Here is a 20,878-nt window from a genome sequence, read left to right on the forward strand (position 1 = left end):
GTTCCTAAACTCAAGAAATCTGGTTTATTTAAACTACCCACTGAGGCAACGATCTTTTATGCAGAAGCTTATGCCATCTGTAAACCCCTAGAATTTTGTGAAAATGGTAAACATGAAAGAATTATGATATTATCAGATTCCTACTGTGTTCTCTCTGCCTTACAGACCAATAAACTATCGCATAAATTTCCAGATATCATAATAAATATTACATCGCGTCTTTATTCCCTGTCACGACAGGGTATACATCTATCATTTACATGGATACCGAGCCACATGGGGATTTAACATAACGACATGGTTGATAACATGGCCAAAATGTCCGCCACAAAAGGAATTCCCATCGCTACCCCTATTGTGGAAGTCATGTTTCGGGAACTTTACCAGGAAATGCGGACGCTCTGGTCTCTGGAGTGGGACAGAATCGAAATTTCAAGGTCGTAGAAAGTATTCCAACCCTCCTTACAAACAAGCCCATGGTTCTCTAACCACCACGGACGATCGTTTTGCACGACACTTATATGCTTACGATCAAATCATGGCTGCTTTAAGAGTCACTTATATAAGTTACATATTGTAGCTTCTCCCGATTGTGAATGTGAGACAGCTAGTCATGACAACCACATTTTATTTCAATGTCCGCTGATGAAAAATCGCGACGAATTCTTTGAAAACCTTATCAGAGAAGGTAAATTTCCTCCATACAATCGTGAATATGTATTATGTAAACCTATTGTGCCTGTGTATCACGCTGTATTTCAATTTTTGTTCTCAAATGGTGTCAAGGTCTAACTTCAACATGGAGTCGTGAAAACACAAGTCTCGCATTAGTGTTCAACGGTAATATACGACGCGACGCAAGTCACAGCTCATCAGTTCTATATCGGCTTCCAACCGAAGAGGATATCCGGCGAAGAGGCGTGACACATCGTCAAGACGTCTGTAATTCAGCGATCGTCAAACGGCACGTACAGTGGACGCAAGGTATTTGCAGACACCGAGAGAGTGGCTGTGGCCGAGTTTTCTCATACGGACTTGTTTTGTGCAATTCCTGTGTGAAATGCATCTTATTCCCCCAGGGGCGGGGGGTGTTTACTTACACCCTGCTCCCGTACTAGGAAGGGGAGGGTCCGGCGGCCCTCCCCCGGAAACATTTTGATTTTTATGTGCAAATGGGTGCTATTTAAGCACTTTCGTAATTAAAATATTGGTTTTAAATAACATAAATTTGTGTCCCGACTTTATGATATTTTTAACGAGACACTGTTGAAAACTCATTGCTGAATATTATGGGTTATCGGCTCAAGGGTTCTTTCTTACTTTCATGCATTTGCAACAGCTAGACAAGTGTAAATTTTGTCATAAGTGTGTGTGTGTGTGTGTGTGTGTGTATATATATATATATATATATATATATATATATATATATATAATTTCGGGGGGTGTTTGGACACCCAAAACACCCCCCCTGGATTCGCCACTGTAATTCCCCTCATTTTTGTTCATTTCTGGCTGAACGGGTACCACCCAACGCCAAAACACTCAAGGAAGAAGAAGAAGAAGAACCTACAATGGCTGCTGGTGTGTGTGTTAAAGTTTTTGTAAATGATGCATAAAGTTGGGAAGATTGTTATAATGGTTTGATAAATCAAGAAATCGTGCACGAAATATGTATGATAAAATGATTAAGAGAATTGTTTTTGTGTTTTTGGATTTTTTATGGTAAACTTAACCTTCCTGTTTGTTAATGCACCTGTGTGAAAACGTAAATATGAGTATTCGAGGGTCCTAAGGCCTTGATTGCTGTGGAAGCTAGTGATGGTCCATGTAGGTACTATAGAAGTAAATATTTTGTAAAATTTTATTTTAAGGATGATCGTAGTTAATGTAAAGTTACAAGTTATAAACAATGCCGAACATGTAAGTACTTTTTTTTTTTCAAATCTTGTTTTAGGTCTAGACAGAATCAACAATTAATTAAGTAACACAGACAGTGATAAAAACGTAAGGCCCTGCCAAAATCATCATAGTTTTAATACATCAATAGTTATAGTGATAAGTTATTTCACAACAAAAAAGTAACAGCAGCTTGACTAAGTAGAGTGAAACAATAACTTAACCTTTTTTCTTTGGCAGGATTGCCTTCTTGGCCTTTCATGGAATAACACTAAATACATCTTGTTACCATACAACTGCATCTGTTGTCCAATCGACCTTCTCCAAAAGATATGAGGGAAACATAATAATAGACCTGAACAGATTTCAGTGCTAATCGAAAAGTGGTTATTGTGCTGTATCATGCATCCAAGTTTATCCCTTCATCTGCATTAATTGTTTTTTTGTAATTTGTTTGAAGTAGGTATACATATTCAAAGCATCTCTCCATCCTTCCATCCTTCTCTTTATTTCTTCATATATCTATCTTTGCTGTGTATATGTGTGTATATATATACACACACACACATATATATAAATATAAATTATATATATATATATATATATATATATATATATATATATATATGTAAATCGCTACTACTTTCTATCTGGGTCATTCTATTAAAACAAGCAATATTGTTGTCTCTTGGGCCTATGTGGTTCTTCAGATGAACATCCTATTCACTATATAAAATAACATTAACATGTAAAAAATATATTCACATTAAATTTGTTTATAGTTTTTATGTTTAAAAAAAGTCATTGTCCTGGCTGTCACTGGTCATATTTTATTGAATTTTTTTTTATTTAACCTTAAAAGAAAATAATTTTTTTAATGTATGTAATTTTATTAATATATTATAGATTTAGAACTATCACTTAGTAATAATTGAGTAAGTGTTGCCACATCAAAAGACTACTGTAATTGTAATTTAATAGTTGTCTCCAAGAATATCATCATTGTCCTGGTATCATTTGATTCATTCGTTTAAGCAAAGATAGGTAGCAGCACAATTTGAGAGGATTTAGCCATATATTGGTGTAAGTATCAACTAAAAGGATATGTGTCCATTGAAGTTTGTTTGGAATAAATTATTCTTATATTGACAAAGAAGAATAAGTGTGTGAGTGTTTATGCTTTTTAACAGTCATTTTCCTGGGCAATGAGTCTTACCACAGGTAATGTAATAAAATAATGTTTGTTTTATTTTTAAGTGTGTAATATCAGTCATAAACAGGCCATATAATATTTAACCTCAAAAATTTTGGAGGGAACAATATATACTTTTTTAAAGTCTGTTTCATCATTGTCTTGGTCATCATTGTCCTGGCTATAATGAGGCAAGACAATGACAACATGGCAGGACAATGATGTTATTTGCATACTAGGTAGTATTTATCTCGTGATTTTTGTTCACCACCACATTTTATCACAGATGTCAATATTCATACAGTTATAAATGAAATTGTCATTATTTCCCAGATATTAAGAAGACTAAAATAATTATGGCTTTCAAAATGCAAAATATTTTATGCCTATTTAAAGACACGTAAATACTATTTTTATCTTGCCTTAACTCAACAATATATTTACTAAGCTTAACTATGTAATGAAATGGAAATTAATAGAGGTTAGGTCATAGTGAAAAAAAATAGTACTACTACTTCATGTGACAAGCACTATCATAGCTAATTATTCACAGTGCTGTCGTTGCGACAGTACTTTGAACGATTTATTGTCTCGTGTCATTTTTAATTCTGTTCCATTTAAAACCAATTAGGATATGTTAATTAATATTGTTGTTGAACAGGTCACAATCACATTTGAAATACTCATCTGTTCTTTACATACTATGTAAATGCATTATAAAATATTTAAATATTTTCAGGTTTGAAGAGCAGCAAACATAATGGGTAAAATTAAACAATCAAATGATGAAAGGTTATTGAAGAAAAGACTTGCAGAGAATAAGCGCCAAGAGAGAATAAAAAATGACCCAGGACGATTGTTACAAGAAAAGTTAAAAAGACATGCTAAATAGGAGAGACAAAAGAAAACTGGAATTGTCAAGCCTGTAAGCAAAATGACAACGAGAGAACAGAGATTCACACACAAAAAATGGAAAGAAAATTCTAAACATTACAGAAAAAACAAATATAATTATAGTGGCCAGTCATGTCCAGACATTCCACCAGATGAAGCAGATGACCCGCCTGAACCTGCTCCTGGTCCATCAAACAGTACCACAACACTTAATACAAATAAGAAAATAAGTGCTGGTAGAAGAAAGGTTAGACGAGATCGGGCAAAAGCCTATTTGCACATCAGTAAATTGAAACATGATCTTGAAAAATCTAAAAGAGAAGCGAATAAATACAAGAAAAGGTATTACAGACTAGGATGCAACAATGAGAATAAAAGTAATGATCTTACACCACGTAGTAAAGCAAGCAAGCTCTTGAGAGGTAAGAAGGTTCCAAATGAAGTCAGAAAAAGGCTTATTTTTGGTAATGTCTTAGAAAAACAGCTTAAAGACAGTTATGATCTAATTAAGAGTGTGAAATTGAAACAACTTTTCATCAAACTACTCTCTGGAAAAGTAATAAAAAAATACAGGTGTTTGAATAAAAGCAAAACTTTTTTGAAATACAAATGTTTTGTTGCCAATCAGAATCGGAGAGATTTGATTTATTAAAGAAAAGTGAAGGGTGAGGCCATTAAACTTCAGGAGAGTATTATTAAGTTTCTTGAGAAAGATGAAAATAGTAGCCTTTGCCCAGGTAAAAAAGATTGTATAACAAGATTGGGAGTGAAAAAACAAAAACGACTGTTGAGCGAATCAATGAAGATTTTGCATGAAAGATAGGGACTGAAGGGCCCTACAAAGTATGCTATGCAACATTTTGTAAATATAGACCATTTTGGATAGTTCAACCAAAGAATGTCCTGGCATCCTTCTATTTAAGATCACATCAGAATTTATTGATTCCATTCACTCAAAATTCCTGTCTAAGAAGACATTGATCCCTTTCAAAGGCACCATGAAGGTTCATCAAGTGACACACAGTTCTAATGACCAAAAACATTACACTTTAGATCACTAAGCTGTCTATGTCCCACATATGAAGGATGCAATCATGGATATTATCTTGGCTCACAAAAAATGAATGGCCAGTTTAATACAGATGAAAGTAAATACGGTGATTCTGCAAAACAAACTCAATTCAACATTTAAATGGCCCCCCAGAAAAAGACATATTTAGTTACGCCTTTCACAATGTTAAAAAGAAGACTGGACATCCAGTACCGTGTGGCAATCGTGCTTTTCAATTCACATTCAGGGACTTTCCGTTTTGAAATGCAGAAATTGTATTACTCTTTATTTTATTGCTTTTCAATGTATTTACTGTTATACTCAAGCATATATCTTTAGTCCAATATGAGATGAACTAATTCTTGTTTTTAGTAGGTACCTACATAACTTATTTACATTTTATTTCATGGATGTGCTAGGACTATCAGAGTTTTTTGTATGTTGTTATCATTGTCCTGGCAGCAGTGTCATTGTCCTGGTACACAATTTTTAAAATATAATTTTTTTTGTATGTAAATAGTGAAATTATTTATTGCTCATAAGCTTATTTTGTTATGAAGGCTAGGTAAAAAAATATCAATCCATAAAAACAAAATAAATATGACTTTTATTCCAAAGATTCTTTCCATCTGAATATTGCTTGTTTTAATAGAATGACCCATCTCTTTATCTATATATATCTCTTTCTTTATCCTTGTCTATATATATATATATCTTTGTCTCCTATATCTATCTCCTCTATATATCTCATCTCTCATTCTTTATGCCTATCTCCCTCTCTATCTCTGTCTATCTCTATATTGTTTTCTTTCACTATCTTTGGCTATCTGGATATCTCTCTCGCTCTCTATTTTTATATATCTCACTCTATCTCTTTTTTTTTTTATAATTAATTCAATTCAATTATAATTATCAGTCGTGTGCACATATACAAGGAAAACACACAAACTGCTGCTAAACTATATGAAATAAACACATTTGTTAAAACAACTCGCGTGCCACCTTTGGTTGTTATCGTACATGAACTGAATTGCGCACTCCAGAACAGAAAACATACGAACTGCTGGTAAATTATATGAAATACACACATTTGTTTAAACGATTTGTGCGCCCTCAATTGTAAAGTGGTAGTACTGATACGATTCAGAAACCTTTGCGGGCATGTGCTTAAAAACTCGCCAAAGTTTCATCACAGTCAGATGAATGATATTGGAATGCAGAAGGGACAAGCTAATAGACATTCATTTTTATAGGCATAGATTAGTCTTTGTATAGCCAGCTACAATTTGTTTTGCTATCCAATTGCTAACCAGTTGACTTCAACTTCAGAACAAACACTCACTCCATAAACTAATACCTCCATTGATACTACTACTTGTGCACCTCCATTATTATTTGGACCAAAGAAAAGAGCAACTATCATATAATATTTACTGGTAATTATCTGATATGATTCGTGTGCCACTTATTATCCATTATTTAAACTAGACAGTAGTAACCTTACTGGTGTTTCAAAGGTCAAGTGTGCAAAAGTTCATAGAGATTGTATTAACTTTGGGTTAAGAATGAAATGCAAAATATCTAGAATAATTCAGCTCTGCATTTAAGGATTAGCTGTATTGAAATCTCACCTAGACAGTCATCTTCCTAATGTTTCAAAGGTCAAGTGTGCAAAGTTTTGTTTAAGAATGCATAAGGGAAACAAACAGACATTAATTTTTATATGCATTGATTGACTCTTGATAACAGTAGTGTCAAAGAAGAAAACAGAACATTTTATTTTTTGTGGTTTCATTTTATAATTGGATTTACTTACCTACTTCTAGTTTGACATTTAACATTTTTTTTCAACAAATATGTACATTTTGTTGTAATAATACAATAAAGAAATAACTTAAGTCAAAATCTTTGTAATTTTTTCTTTTTTGGTTCCCAGGAAAAAACAACCCATTTCCACAACTACCAAATTTTGAGTGGGAACCAAGCATGCATGACAATTTGGTGGGATGTGTTAATAGTTGTGTATGGAAGTACATACAGACATTATTTATAATATATGAATCCAGAATCAGTTATTTTGATGGATTAGCAATGTTATTTTGGTTTTATGAAAATTACAGTATTTTGACCACCGACCAAATCGTTTATGATACATCAATATTGATTGAATGATTTTATAATCTTATGAATCTATAATGTACAGGTTAATTTTACATATCTAAAAATCTAATCTTTTATTACTGACTCGGAAATTGCTTTAGTCTTTTAAAACTGTAACAAATGGGTCTCTTCCTTGAATCTGTGTCCATCACATGAATTTGACGAAGATGTTAGGAATTCCATTTTTGTTCCTCTTCTCTTTTTTTTTTTGCCTTGCACCATTTCGTGGAGTTCCACAATCTTTCAGTTGTTTGAGTGGTTATAGTGTCTGCTGACCCATGAAGTTTTAACTATGATTCTCAATATAATGTATATAACCCTCACTAGTCATTCCATGTCAAATCACCCAATAAAAAATTAATTTTACACCCACCACCTCAGATTTGAATGAAAATTGGCACAATTGATTCTATTAAGATCCTGATAACACATGCTAAATTCTTGTGTTCTATTTCTTATAGATTTTTAAAAAAATAATTTTTTAGTTTTTTTAATTTGCCTCCATCTGAAGCCTCTTAATTGCACCTTTTAAGTGCACTTAGAGCTTTAAAAATATTTTTCTTGAAAACTCTTCAAGATATCATCTTGAAATTTTGCACGAAGTTTGTGTGTTATATCTAAAAGCATCAAAAATGCTATTATTAAACTAACTCATTCCCCACAAAAAAAAAAATATATTTCAATTTTATTTTCTATAAATTTAAGAAACTGGTGTTTTGTTTTACATAAACCACAATATTTGGAGTCTCAAACATGATAGAATGTTCAAATTTGTTTTAAAATATTCTTAAATATATAGGCTATTAGATAAATTAAAAAAAAATATATTTGGTTTTTTAACATATTAAATAAATACCTATAGGTATAACCATAAATAAATACCCATAGGCCTATTCAAAAATAAGTATTTCATGGGAAAGATAAAATTTTGCTTGCTTTTAAATTTTTGTAACTTTTACAAACTTATAAACATTATACCTACTAAAGAATACAATTAAAATATATACTAAGTAAGTTTTAAATGTAATAATTAGGGTAGCTAAAAGTAATATTTAAAAGCACGATTCTGGGATTTCAATTTCAGTACTGGTGAATTATCAGCAGCTCAGGTGTGCATGATTCGCCAAGCCTGTCTCAACAGGCTTTTCTTCTGTGCGAAACATCTCTCTCTCTGCAGTTTAGTTAGTGCAGGTGTTCCTTTCATTGAGTGAGGACATACCTATAGTGAATAATTGTTTCCAAGTTAAAGATGGTTTAAATTAATTTTTTTTAAGTTAAATTTTATTGGGACAGTAATAATATAAACATTTTAAAATTTACTTTAGTTTCGAAGATAATTCAAATTTTTGTAAATATAAACTTGATTTTGTTGACTGTGTTTTGAAGAGGAGGTAAAATTGAGTGTAAAAGTAGGGTATGGATTTTTTTGAAACAATTATTCAGTTGAATCTGTAAGTACTGACAGTTTGCTAATAGTTTAAAATCTCGTAACATATACGCCACTTTTTTGCTAATTACTTATACACACACACACACACAAACACACACACATATAATGTTTTGCTATAGGAACTTAAATATTTTGGAAGTATTATATGAAGAATAATTTTAATTTTTCATAACAACATGGCAGATATTCAAGCATTAAACTCTTTAAAAAATCGGAACTGTTTCCACACAATCTACGTACCTTCAAAAAAGTAACAATGTGTTTCTGAATTAAGTGATGAAGAAAAAGATTTGATTTACCTTAGATCTGGAATTAATTCGTGTGAATTTAAAAACATCTGTTCCCATCACACCTACTACTTTTTAAACATGTTTGAAAAGTATCAAACAGTCTGTGTAGAACTGTTAAAAAAACACAAAAAAAAACCTATTAAAATCATTGGGAAAAGGAAGTTTAAGCTTTTCAAAACAATTGCTAGCAAAAAATGTTTACATAAAACCAAGCTCTGTTCAACATGCCATAACTTATGTGAAGATAAAATAAAATAAAAAAATCAGTGAAATGAAACTGATGATGAACTCACGACTGAATTAGATTAATTAGAATCAAAAAAACATATCCATCTCACAAACAAACGTGGCTTTAGATGATTTAGGTTTAACACCAATAATGCCTTGTCATCACATAGTAAGAGGTCGTATTATAAAAGGAAAGTTGATAATGTAACTAAGGCTATGAAAATAAACATTTCCAAAGCACTCAGTTATGATGTACCAAGATTACGAAGAATATACAAGTATGGTTAAAAAGGCACAGGATCTTGATGTGATGATTTCTCTTTTGAAAGAATAGATTTCATCTGTTGAAAGGTCTCAAAAAATCCATATTTTGACTTTGCTTCCAGAATCTTGTAGCAAAAATAAAGAGATGACGGAATTCAATGTGAGTGAATACATGGTGTGAAATCAAGAAAGCTGAAATGTGAAAAGGTTATTTTGGCAATTCCTGATCCCAAAATATGTAAAAATAAACTATCTGAAAATACAATTGAACAGGTAACAGACTTATCAAAATGATGAAAGTTCAAGTGTGTTACCTGGGGAGAAAGACAAAGTGAGTGTTAAACAAAAGTTTACATGCAAAAAAGACTTGTAACTTGAGAGAACTCTTTTCTTGTTTAAAATTGGAATATCCAAATGTGAAATTAGGGTTTTCAAAATTCTGTTGTTTGAGGCCTAAATTGTGTATCCTTGCTGTTCTGCAGGCACACACATTGTGTGTGTCTGAAGACCTTATTACGATACTTGTGTGCAACATAGAAAATTACAACTCCATGCTGCACCATTGTGATGACTGTACTGCAAACACTGCATTCAATGGTTATTTGACTGAAAAATTAAGTGAAGATTATAATTTAGAAGAAGAAATTGTAATAAGCCAGTGGGTGGCTACAGACACAGCAGAGATGGTAATACAATCTATTAGCGTAGAGGACTATATTTCTTTATTGAGCAGATCACTATAAAATCTAATACTCCATTTATTGCTAAATCACAGTAATATATTTTAAGAGATTGAAAGAAATCCTGTCATCCAATACATTAATGTATTTTATTGAAAATTATTCATATGTTATTCAAAATAAAATTCAAAGTTATCATTGGAATAGAGGGGTTGTCATCCAGTAGCCATTTATTTAAGAAGAGAATTACCTTGGTTTCTGCGTTGTAGCCGCGAACTTGGCGAATAATTCACCTACGTTTCGGTCTACATTGCAGTCGCCATCATCAGGGAGCACTGAAGTTCTTACAAGTTATCCTTACTTTATATAATCTCGCCTGGGGGGAAGGTGCTTCCTGATTGGCTGCAGCTGTGGGCCAATCAGAGCCTGCCTTTTTTCTTGTTGGTTGGGCTGTTTTGCCAATCAGGGGCAATCTGTCTGATGTTAGATATGGAGCTATGTTTTGAGGATTTCTAAAGAGTGGGATTCCATATTTTGCTGAATTTGTAGCCATATTCTGTATTAATGTTTGCTGTGTGTTTTAATATTTCTACTGTTTCTTGAATATATCTTTCTTGTATTGTCGCATGTTGGCTATGGTGTGGAATTGGTCGAAATCAATGCTGTGTCTGGTTTCCATGGAGTGTTCTGCTGTAGTTGATCGTGGGTTTTCATGTTCGTAGTCACTGATGTGTTCTTTAATCCTTGTGATTATTTGTCTGCCAGTTTGTCCTATATATACCTTGCCACAGGAACATGGAATCTTGTACACACCGGCTAGGTTTTCGGCAGCAGTTTTGTCTTTCACCGATGTCAGAGACCCCTCAATCTTGTTTATGGGTTGGAGAACTGTAAGAATTTCATGCTTCCTAAGAAAGCCAACCCACACAGACAGGTATCTACAGGCAAGTTCACACAACCCTCCATTTCAGAAGAGAACAGTTATCTCAACTTTGCTCAACAGAGCTCGAGCCATTTGTGAAGAAGAAAATATTGGGGATCTTACAAGTGCTCTTCAAGAAAATGTTTATTCAAAGTCAGAAATCAGGAAATCCATGAAACCACCTCAACAGCAAAAGAAAAAAACATCTTTCTAATAAAGCCATCATAACTTATGTCAAAGGAATTTCTGATCAAGTGGCAAGAATATTGATAACATTTCAAAATAAAGGATTGAAGATTATTAAAAGTTGAACAGAGCTACTTAACAGTGAAGACAAGCGGTGAGGTTCCCGGGGTGCTGATGCGTCTGCTCTCGGTCGGTGCTGCTGCTGGCGGAGGACTAGGGCGAGCTCAGGGCTCCGCTGGCCTAACATGGCGTCTTCGCGCCGAACCAATTACCGTTACTTATATTTAAGATTACGTGCCACAGGGAACTAAAAGTAAAACATAAAAAACTCTTAATAATTACGTTACACTTTCTGCATGATGAAAATGATTAAACAAAACACAACAAATAATTATTAATTTTAAATAGTCTGGCTTCGGTGGACTTCGGGTTCACCTCGTGAATGTTCGGTAACGTCTTTATGTTGTTTGCATTCTGTTAAAAAAATAAGAATTAAAGTACATAAAACTTTCCCGGCTGATCTGCCGTCACACATCACTGGGGAAGCAAAAATAAGACTTACAATATATTTATTACTAATTAAAGGGGTGTGGTGCACTGCCTCTACAGCGCCCTCTTGACGTAGTACGTGGCGCGCTATTTAAACACGCCTCACCGCCGTGGTCCTAAGCCCTATCGGTTGGAAAGGATGGAGGATGGGTTTTTTTTGGGTGGTGGCAAATCGGGCTAAAAAAGCCACAGGCCCGTACAATGTCAATTGCTCCCCTCCGAAAGTAGACCGATATGACAGCGCTGTGTTGATGACAGCTGAGGGGGCATGGCTCGCAATGTTTACATGGTGCGCTTGCTTGTAGTTTGTCATGTTGGCACCCCTATGGTTTTGTGCGGTGCTTACGCTTTGCGTTGCCTCTGATCCGGATCGCTGAGTGTCTGTCGGATGCGTCATTTCCCCTAGGCGTGTTCCACATATGGCCTCTGTCACGCAACACCTGGGTGGGGCAGCTTCTCTACGTGGTCGAAGATCGTATCTGTGTCCCACCTCCTCTCGTGCGGTCTCCTTGTAGTGCCGATGTTCTGCTTCCGTGTCAGTTACTTCCTCTACAACGATGCAGGATGTCAGTTCCTTCACGAAATCGTGGAATGTGGACTCTACTAACGAGTAGTGGAGGGGCTCTCAGAGTCTCCCGCATAGTGGGCTCTCCGCCCGGATCTCTCCCTTGTCCGGCTGCCAAACAATAGGGTTTGGGGAATGGTCTCGCCCCTTGTCACTTATGTCCTCGTACTCCTCGAATCCGTGGAAGGGCTCGTCCGAGCTCTCCGTAAACAATTGCCTTGCGTGCTCTCTGGTGCTCGTCGGCCGTATGGGCGTGGCTGTGGTGTCGCAAGGAAACCCCGCAAAACCTGTTGATCCTTCGCGTGTCGGCGTGGACTTGTCACGATGTTCAGTCAGTGGGGTCGTTTGGGCTCCCTGTTCCGCCGTTTCCTGTCCCGCTCCCGGCATTCCTTCTTACGGTTCATCTTCCTCCCGTGCGAGCCTCATGGTATCCCGGTGGTATTTAACCACTCTGCCCGTGGGCAGCCTTAAGAACACTGCCGTGCTACACACAGTGCACACCACTGGTATTGGGCCCACCCATTTAGCCACTAGCCCCGCGCAGTATTTTCACCCGCTGGCCGAGAGGAGGTGCAGTAAGGCGTAGACTAGTTGTCCTGGGGTCAGTGGCGGTGGTGGTGATGAGGTTGTGGGCGTAATTCGTGCCTGGTACTCAGCTTGTCTGTGTTGCGTGGCATCACACATGGCTGATAGCTGCACCGCCCGCGTCTTGTGTGACTCATTCTCTTCTTGTGCTTCTGATTGCAGGACACGGTATTGCCCAGGTAGAAGCAGGTTCCGCCCCTGGACTAATGTGGCCGGTGTCTCGGACGTGGCCCCGTTCCTCCAGCGCTGTAGACAATAGAGAATGTCTGGTATATGGATATCCCAGGTCGTGTCATCATCTGTGAGTCGTAGACGCAACTGGGCCTTTATTTCCTGGTTGCGCCTCTCAGTTGGGTTTGCCCTCGGGTGGTAGATGGGCGTAGTGTAGGCTGTGACGCTCCACTTCTAGCATAACTTAACCCACTTCTGCCCGAGAACTGGGTGGCATTGTCAGCAGACAAGAGTACATGGGGGTAGCCCCACCGGGAAAAGAACTCCGCCTCTAAGCTCCTCGCGATCGTGCCAGCGCGACAATTCCACAGTGGGTAAGCCTCTACCCACCGAGTGAAGCAATCAGTCACCACGAGTAGAAACCTCTTGCCCCGCGTGATGCGGAGATAGGGACCCATGAGATCTAGCACCATAGTGTGGAAAGGCTTCGTGGGCTTCCTCGGTACCTGTTGCTCTCGTCCTTCTGGTCTCCGGGTCTTGTGCCTCTGACAGTGCCGACAAATGTGAACCTTGTTCCTCACGTATTTATTCAGTCCTGGCCAATAGAACCACTCCCTTATCGCCCTTGTTGTCTGGTCTGTGCCTGGGTGCCCTGCTAATTTGTTGTCGTGTAGCATGGTAAAAATGTTGTATCGCGTCCCGGCCGGTGCGAACGTCCGCCATTTTGTTTGTTGTTGTTGTTGGTCCCGGGGGCGTGCTTTTAGGCAGCCATCTACTGTTCGATAGCCCTTGAGTGTTGTTTCCCGCAGTTCCGAATTAATTCCTGTGTTTGGTTGTCTGTCAGTTGTACGGCCCGGACCAGGGCGTCTAAGTCGTCTAACTCCGCGCCCGGGGGCAGTGCGGGGGGCGTGGTCAGTTGGATAGCACAGATATATGTGTCCGCGGTCATCTCGGGGCTCTTGCCACTCACTCTCCCGCGTGTGGGCAGGAGTAGCTCTTCCCACTCTGCATCGTCCCACGCCCGTACAGTACTGTCTGGGTTTCGTGACAGCTCATCAACAGGTTCGTTGTGCTTTCCTGCCACGTGCTCTAACCTGAAGTCCAATGCCTGTAGCAGCATGGCCCACCGGGTAAGTTTGGACCGGCGGCCCTGCATGGTCGCGAGCCACTTTAGACATTGACTGTCCGTGCGTAGAACAAACTGTTGTCCTTCCAGGTGCGGTCTGTAGCGTCGCAAGGCCCACACATCTTCGAGACATTCTCGCTCATTGACACTATACCGGCGCTCTACCGTGCCAAACTTGGCGCTCGCATACTCTATCACCCGGGGTTCTCCACCCTCGCCCAGCTGTAGTAGGAAGGCACCTACGCCCTCTTGGCTGGCATCTGTCTGCACTATGAGGGGTTTTTGTGGGTCCAGCCTGGTCAGGAGGTGGCACTTACTGAATCTACGTTTGAGCTCCTCGAATGCAGACTGCATAGCGCTCATCCACCGGTACGGTTTCTTCGGTGACAGCTGTTCTGTCAGGGGGGCTGTCACGAGTGAGAATTCGGGGATGAATGCTCATAACCAATTAGCAAGCCCTATGAATCGTAGCTGCTTGCGTGTGTTCGGGACAGGTTGATTAAGGATGACTTCCAGTAATGCCAGTGGTAGACGCCGGCTGGGCACGTGTGGCACTACGGGGGTGGTCCGCTGCCGATGGCGCACTGACGCCATGCCGGCGGTGTTGCAGAATAACTATTTGACTGGAAAAACCAAAAAATTGGCAAAATACTTATTACAAACTCACTGATTTTATATTATAAAAAATCTGTTTTTAAAAGTAGGAAATATTCACCACTTATAGTTTTGAAATTTCCACTATGTATCACTTTTGGTAATGCTACTGAAATAAACAATGTGTTTTATTTTAGATACTGCTGAAGTAATGGGGTTCATTATCATCAGTTGAAAGTTGCAACTGTTGTTTTAGCACATCAATAGGGCCAAAGTTTTCATAAGGTGATTTAATGCTAATAAACATTAATTACGTTAAGTTTATTATAAAATTGTAATAGCTATTTAACTGGCTATGAGGCATGGCAAGAATATGGTGGTAACTGATCAGTGGCTTCTGTTGCATTCATACATGATCGTACCTATTGTTTATTGTGTTTTCTTGCAGGCTGAAATATCGGTCATAAGATGTCGACACCAGTGAAAGGGAAGGACACATTGATGAGGTTGCTTCTATCTTCAAACCCTATTACTACTTCAACCTCTTCAATCCAGGTTGGTTTCACCAGCTGAGAGTTACCAGACTGGGAGATGAAAATTGGAAATACGGCAGCAGAAAATGCTTCAATTTATTACAAGGCTATTATTATTTGCTGTGTATTTAATTCACTCCAACACACTTCATTTTGTCTAATATTTTGTAGTATTATGTAGGTTTGATATTGTCGTGCAGTTTCCTTACAAATATAGATGTTTCCATAATTTTAATAATAAATTGCACAAATTTTTGTTAAATTTCAATTAATACTTCTATTAGGTTGTGCAACTGTTTACATTTTGTGACCTTAATTTTTTATATAATGTTGGTTTTACTCTTGATACTTATGTGTTGTAAAATTAATTTTGGTATAAAAATTTGTTTTGAGTTATGAACATTTTAAATAAAAAATAGAAGAATTTGATTATTACTGTACATAATGAAGATTAGTAGTAAAAATATGTATTTGCAACAAATTTCTGATTTGTCTTTTAAATTTTTTTTGTGGTTTTTATAAATAATCATTTTGTTACATGCACATCTTATTCCTGTTATTCCTGTGACTCAATGTCCTCTAATTTTTTTTTTGGGTGTAGTGACATGAATCCCCCCAATCTCCCAATCCTGTGAAACCTCTTTTGCAGTGATTTGTGTCCTTGATGTGTGATGTACTTGCCTTTTTTTTTTCCTGGGATCATTTTCATAGGCAGTCTGGGATATTCTTTCATTGCACTTTTCACGGTGAAAGTCCATTCTGGACTATGTACATAGATAGCTAGTGGATTTGGTTATGGTTAGCAAAATTGATGGGGAAAATTTTTGCATTTGCATTTTTGTATCTAAAGAACTCTGTCTAAAACAAATTTATCACATTAAAAATCTCAAAACCTTCACCTATACACCAACAGTAGTTTAAAATATTAAATTTGTGGTTGTGAGCGCACACTATCATAGTTAGAAATGAATAATATATTATTGTAGTACAGTAAAACCCTATTAAGATGTATTTCAAGGGACTGGATACTAAAAACTTCTTAACAGGGAAAACCTTTTAAAAGGGAAATACATTTGCTTCATAAGAACAAATTTTACACAAATGACATACTGCTTAGCTCAAACTTACACTTACCAATTATCGTCGGCATGCTGAAAAAACTATACAATTATATCAGTAAATTGAATTATTTAAAATTAATTTTCTTAATAAGCACAATAAGAAAACAATTATCAAAACAATATAAAAAAAGCAAAACAATCACTGTTTTAAGAAATACTGCATTAGAGTTGTTTGTTTCAACACATTTTCATTCTGAAGCATTACAAAATTGTCCAGTTCCTATTGTAACAACTCAGATTACAGCCTTCCTCATGCAATTCAGTAATAATCATTTGTTATAAATTTTGGTCATATTTCAGGTTAGATGTAAAGTTTTTTTTTCCTTTTCGAAGTTATTGTGAAAATATTTCTCCGGGTTTATTGTTTTTATTTTTAAAATTCATAAATTTATTCTTCTAGTATAATTTTTTTTGCTGGCTTCTTTGTGTGGGAAGGCGTGCTGACATAATTCTCCTTCGTTTTTCCACGACCGAGGCTTTGTATCACACGCTAGGCGTGTGAGTCACGGTCACGGGAGTGCGAGAAAGATACAAAATCGCTGCATCGTGGGAACAGAAGTAAGCATTTCGTGGTAGCCTCTGTTACCATGTGCCGTGATTGGCTGAAAATTACGTCAGCGAGCCCAGGACACTGCCCACACGAAGGAAACGAAGGCTGTAAGATCAGTCATTGTCCGAGCACCGGGCCGAGCAGGCCGTGGCCGGGCGATGGCTCAGTGTTTTATTTTTTTTAATGTACTGTTAGTTTTTTTTTGTGCTCTGTTGTACGAAATATAGTGTGATTTTTAAATGACTAAATAAATCAGGTAATACCTCGAACTTTGTGTGTAAATTTCTAATTTATTTGTGAAATGTTCCACTCATCACCAAATTTGAGCTAGCCGGAGGTGGTGAGTAGTAACACTATAAACTCTTCCTCACACTATCTGGAACATTTGGTGTTCCATGAACAAATAACCTCAGCTTGTCCAGTTGGTCAAGTACTTCAGAGTAAGTTGGCATGGAAGTGGAATCACCTTCATCGCTGTCACAATATCCAGTCTCATCCTCAACTAAATCCTTGTGTTGTGCACATAAATCTTCATGGTTTGTGGCTTGCATGGTAGAACCGCATCATCAACTGAGATATAATATTCAAAAGTACATGAAAAATTTACTTGCTCTTGAAGAATTTTCCAATTTAAACTGTGTGTAGAAGAGCATGCAATTGGTTCACTGTCCTCACATACTTCTTCAGAGAAAATATTGTTAACTTGTTGAGCACCAAAGGCTGCTTTTCTGAAGCAATTGCTAATGATGGTGAGTAGCTTTTCCCATGTAGCAGCAAGAAAATGCATAATGTCCAGGATGTTGATTTTATAACCACTCATTTTGGTACTTTTCATTCTTGTTATAAGTTGTTACACAAGGCGCTTACAAAAATGCTGTTTTAGAATTTTTATAATTCCCTGGTCCATGGGTTGTAGTCTGGATGTTGAATTTGGTGGGGAAAATTCAATATAGATATTTCTAAGGTTGGATATTTCCTTGGGATGAGCAGGGCAGTGATCCATGAAAAGCAAAATCTTCCGTATTTTGCACCCCATCTTTGCATCCAATGCTCTCACATGGTCTTCCAAAATGCTGCCTGTAATCCACGCAGACTTGTTGTTTGCATACTTGCACGGTAATGTCTTTATATTGTTAAAACACTGTGGTTTTTCTGTTTTCCCAATTACCAGCAATGGTATCTTTGCAGTGCCATCCATGTTGGCACCCAATAACACTGTCACTTGTTCCTTACTTTGTTTGCCTCCATGACATGTTTCACCTTTTAAAACAAATGTTTTGTCTGGAAGCATGTTGAAAAACAGACTACATTCATCGACTTGAATACATTTTTTGGTTCAAAGTCCATTTCGATTGCAGGCAAATTTGTGTTTATCCAACTCTGGACAGTATCATCACACTCTCTCTCAGATTCCCCACTTACAGTTCAATAGACAATGCCTACTTTTTCTTAAATCTGTTGAGCCGGCCATTCGAAGCATGAAATTCAACATCTAGGTTATTTGCTATTTGTACAGCTTTCCCTCATAAAATTGGGTCGTTCGTCGGAATTACAAGTTCCCTAGGTTCTTTAAACCATGCCAAGAGTAAAATTAAAATTTCAACTTCTTCGTATTTACCAAAATTTATTTTTTGCACTTTGACGAAACATTAGTAGCCAAAAGTTGGTCTTACTTCATCATGATTCCGTTCAAAGTAGATGGCGGCATCCGGAGTTTTTTTGCCATACTCACTCTTGGTATCAAAGGGTTTGCATCAATTTTTGATATTATTTTCAGTTTTTCTTCAAATGATAACACCTTCCATTTAATGGGTCCTCCACTACTTGTAGATTCCATTATCTACTGTTTGCCACAACACTAAACATTTATTATGCCTGATAACCTTAAAATCACACCCTGATAAGATCACAAACCTAAAGAAGTAATGGCTGGTGGTAAATATGGTTTGCTGTGTATTTGTCACGTGTAATAACTTTAATAAGAAAAAAGGCGTGCAGATAGAATAGCCTCTCAGTCTATACGAATACAAGCAGATGATTGGTTGAAATTATAACTTGTAACAGCGTGCGGGACAGGTTTTGATGGTCGTGCAAGTTTCTCATTCATCAGATGTTCTGCCTTGAATAGGGGAAATGGCGTGCAGATGGAACAGCCTCTCAGTCTATACAAATGCGAGCAGATGATTGGTCAAAACATACACTTGTAACAGCGTGCTGCATCTGGCAAAGGTTTCGATGGTCTTGTGCAAGTTCCAATTATTTAGTTATCTTTCAGAAATAAGTTAATTTTGAAAAATTAATGATAAATAGATTTTAAAAGTTTAAAGATAAACATTTTATTTTTTTCCACAAACACTGAACGTTATATACAGGAAGCATCTTTTAATGCAAACGTTATGAATGGGAAAAATTAACATGGGAATATATGGAAATGATCAAGGGAATAATTTTGTGAACTTAATAAGCGGGAAAACGTATTATGCGGGAATGTCTTAAACAATTTTTACTGTAATATAAATGTTTTAAGCTCTAAGCACGTACTTAGCTGTAAATATTTTTACATTTGTTGTAAACTTTTCTTTATTGGTGCTGCTACTATTACTTAAATTTACACAGTAAAATACCATTGAAGCAGTTTTTGAGAAAAATGGGGGAAGGTTGTGTATAGATAACATATTATATGATTAACATTTCTTGTTTAAAATCTTTTTTCTTCCCCTAATGTATAGCATTACTGTAAAAAAAAAAAGACTGCCAGATGAACTAACAGAAGAATTTTAAAATTATGAAATAACAAATGGACCATTTTGAACATGTTTTTGTTTCTCATTATATCCAGAAGGTAGCAGGGTGTTATGGTAGGTGATGGAATACGCAGGTAGATAGAGTATACAGCAGCAATTCCAAGTTCAGATTATAACCAATTATTATTATGACAAATATGATGATAAAAAGTTTTCATAAACACACTTCTGCTCGTATTTACACCATCTTGAAATGACAGACGAGCTCCATTCTATCACTTGAACTCCTTCGGCTTGGCAATGCTAGGACAAAATAACCAATAACCATTAAGCCATGTAACCAAATATACATTTAATTTTATCAGTGGTAATTTCAATGTTACGTACTATCTGATAATACAAAATTACTATCACAACGTATAATATGAATCTGTTTATACAATAGCTTAACTTGGCGGGCGACATTTTCAACCAAACAAAGTCGACTAGATATCCGTTATCATTGTCCAACAAACCACATAAATATAAAAAGGACAATTTACTTTATTTTATACATTCCTAGCTATTCTTAAACAATTTATTACAAATCTGATCAGCCTGGCTAAAAGATGACCTGACTTGAATATTCACAAAAGCTCTTCAACAAATAAATTCTGAAATGTTCCCCAAAAATATTCATAGATTTTTAATATTTTGATGATACTTTTAAATTAAGGTAAACCGTCTTTATTGAAGAAAAAGATTAGTAAAATGTTCATGTGGATTTATTTTGAATTCTTCCAGAAAAAAAAAATAAAACACTGTCTGCCCATTACATAATGTTCACAACAGGCCCTTAAGGTTTCGATAGCTATAAAAATAATAATTTTCTCAGATTTAAAAAATTATTTGTTAATTTTGATGATGCCAAAAACATTCTCCGTTCAAGGTTACAACTCTACCCAAATTACACTGTACTTACATCCAGGCATTTCTGTAAGAGACACACAATTTCAAAGTTCAGTTCTGTTTCACACATGATGAGTTTACAACCTCCGATTGGAGCTAACATCTGCTTGTTCCCATCAAAAAAATACTTACGGAAAGCACCAGATCGTCTCTCTTACTGATAAAGTTTTGTGTCTGTT

At 36.5% G+C, this 20,878-nt stretch overlaps 1 protein-coding gene across 5 annotated transcripts in view; it reads left to right on the forward strand.

Annotated features, from left to right (window-relative positions):
- Positions 1–1,535: 1,535 nt before the first annotated feature.
- The window catches only part of LOC134527432 (KAT8 regulatory NSL complex subunit 3), a 265,999-nt gene continuing 246,656 nt past the window's right edge, over positions 1,536–20,878 (forward strand). For 2 of the 5 annotated variants that reach the window (XM_063360109.1, XM_063360112.1), the window contains exons 1-2: positions 1,536–1,827; positions 15,252–15,358. In XM_063360109.1, the coding sequence (XP_063216179.1) occupies positions 15,272–15,358 (87 nt within the window). In that variant the 5' untranslated portion in view covers positions 1,536–1,827; positions 15,252–15,271. Of the gene's footprint in view, positions 1,921–15,251; positions 15,359–20,878 lie in introns of all 5 variants that reach the window. The other 3 variants (XM_063360108.1, XM_063360111.1, XM_063360110.1) reach the window with 2 other exon arrangements.

This window comes from Bacillus rossius, chromosome 1, assembly GCF_032445375.1.
Source record: "Bacillus rossius redtenbacheri isolate Brsri chromosome 1, Brsri_v3, whole genome shotgun sequence".
NCBI classification, from domain to species: Eukaryota; Metazoa; Arthropoda; class Insecta; order Phasmatodea; family Bacillidae; genus Bacillus; species Bacillus rossius.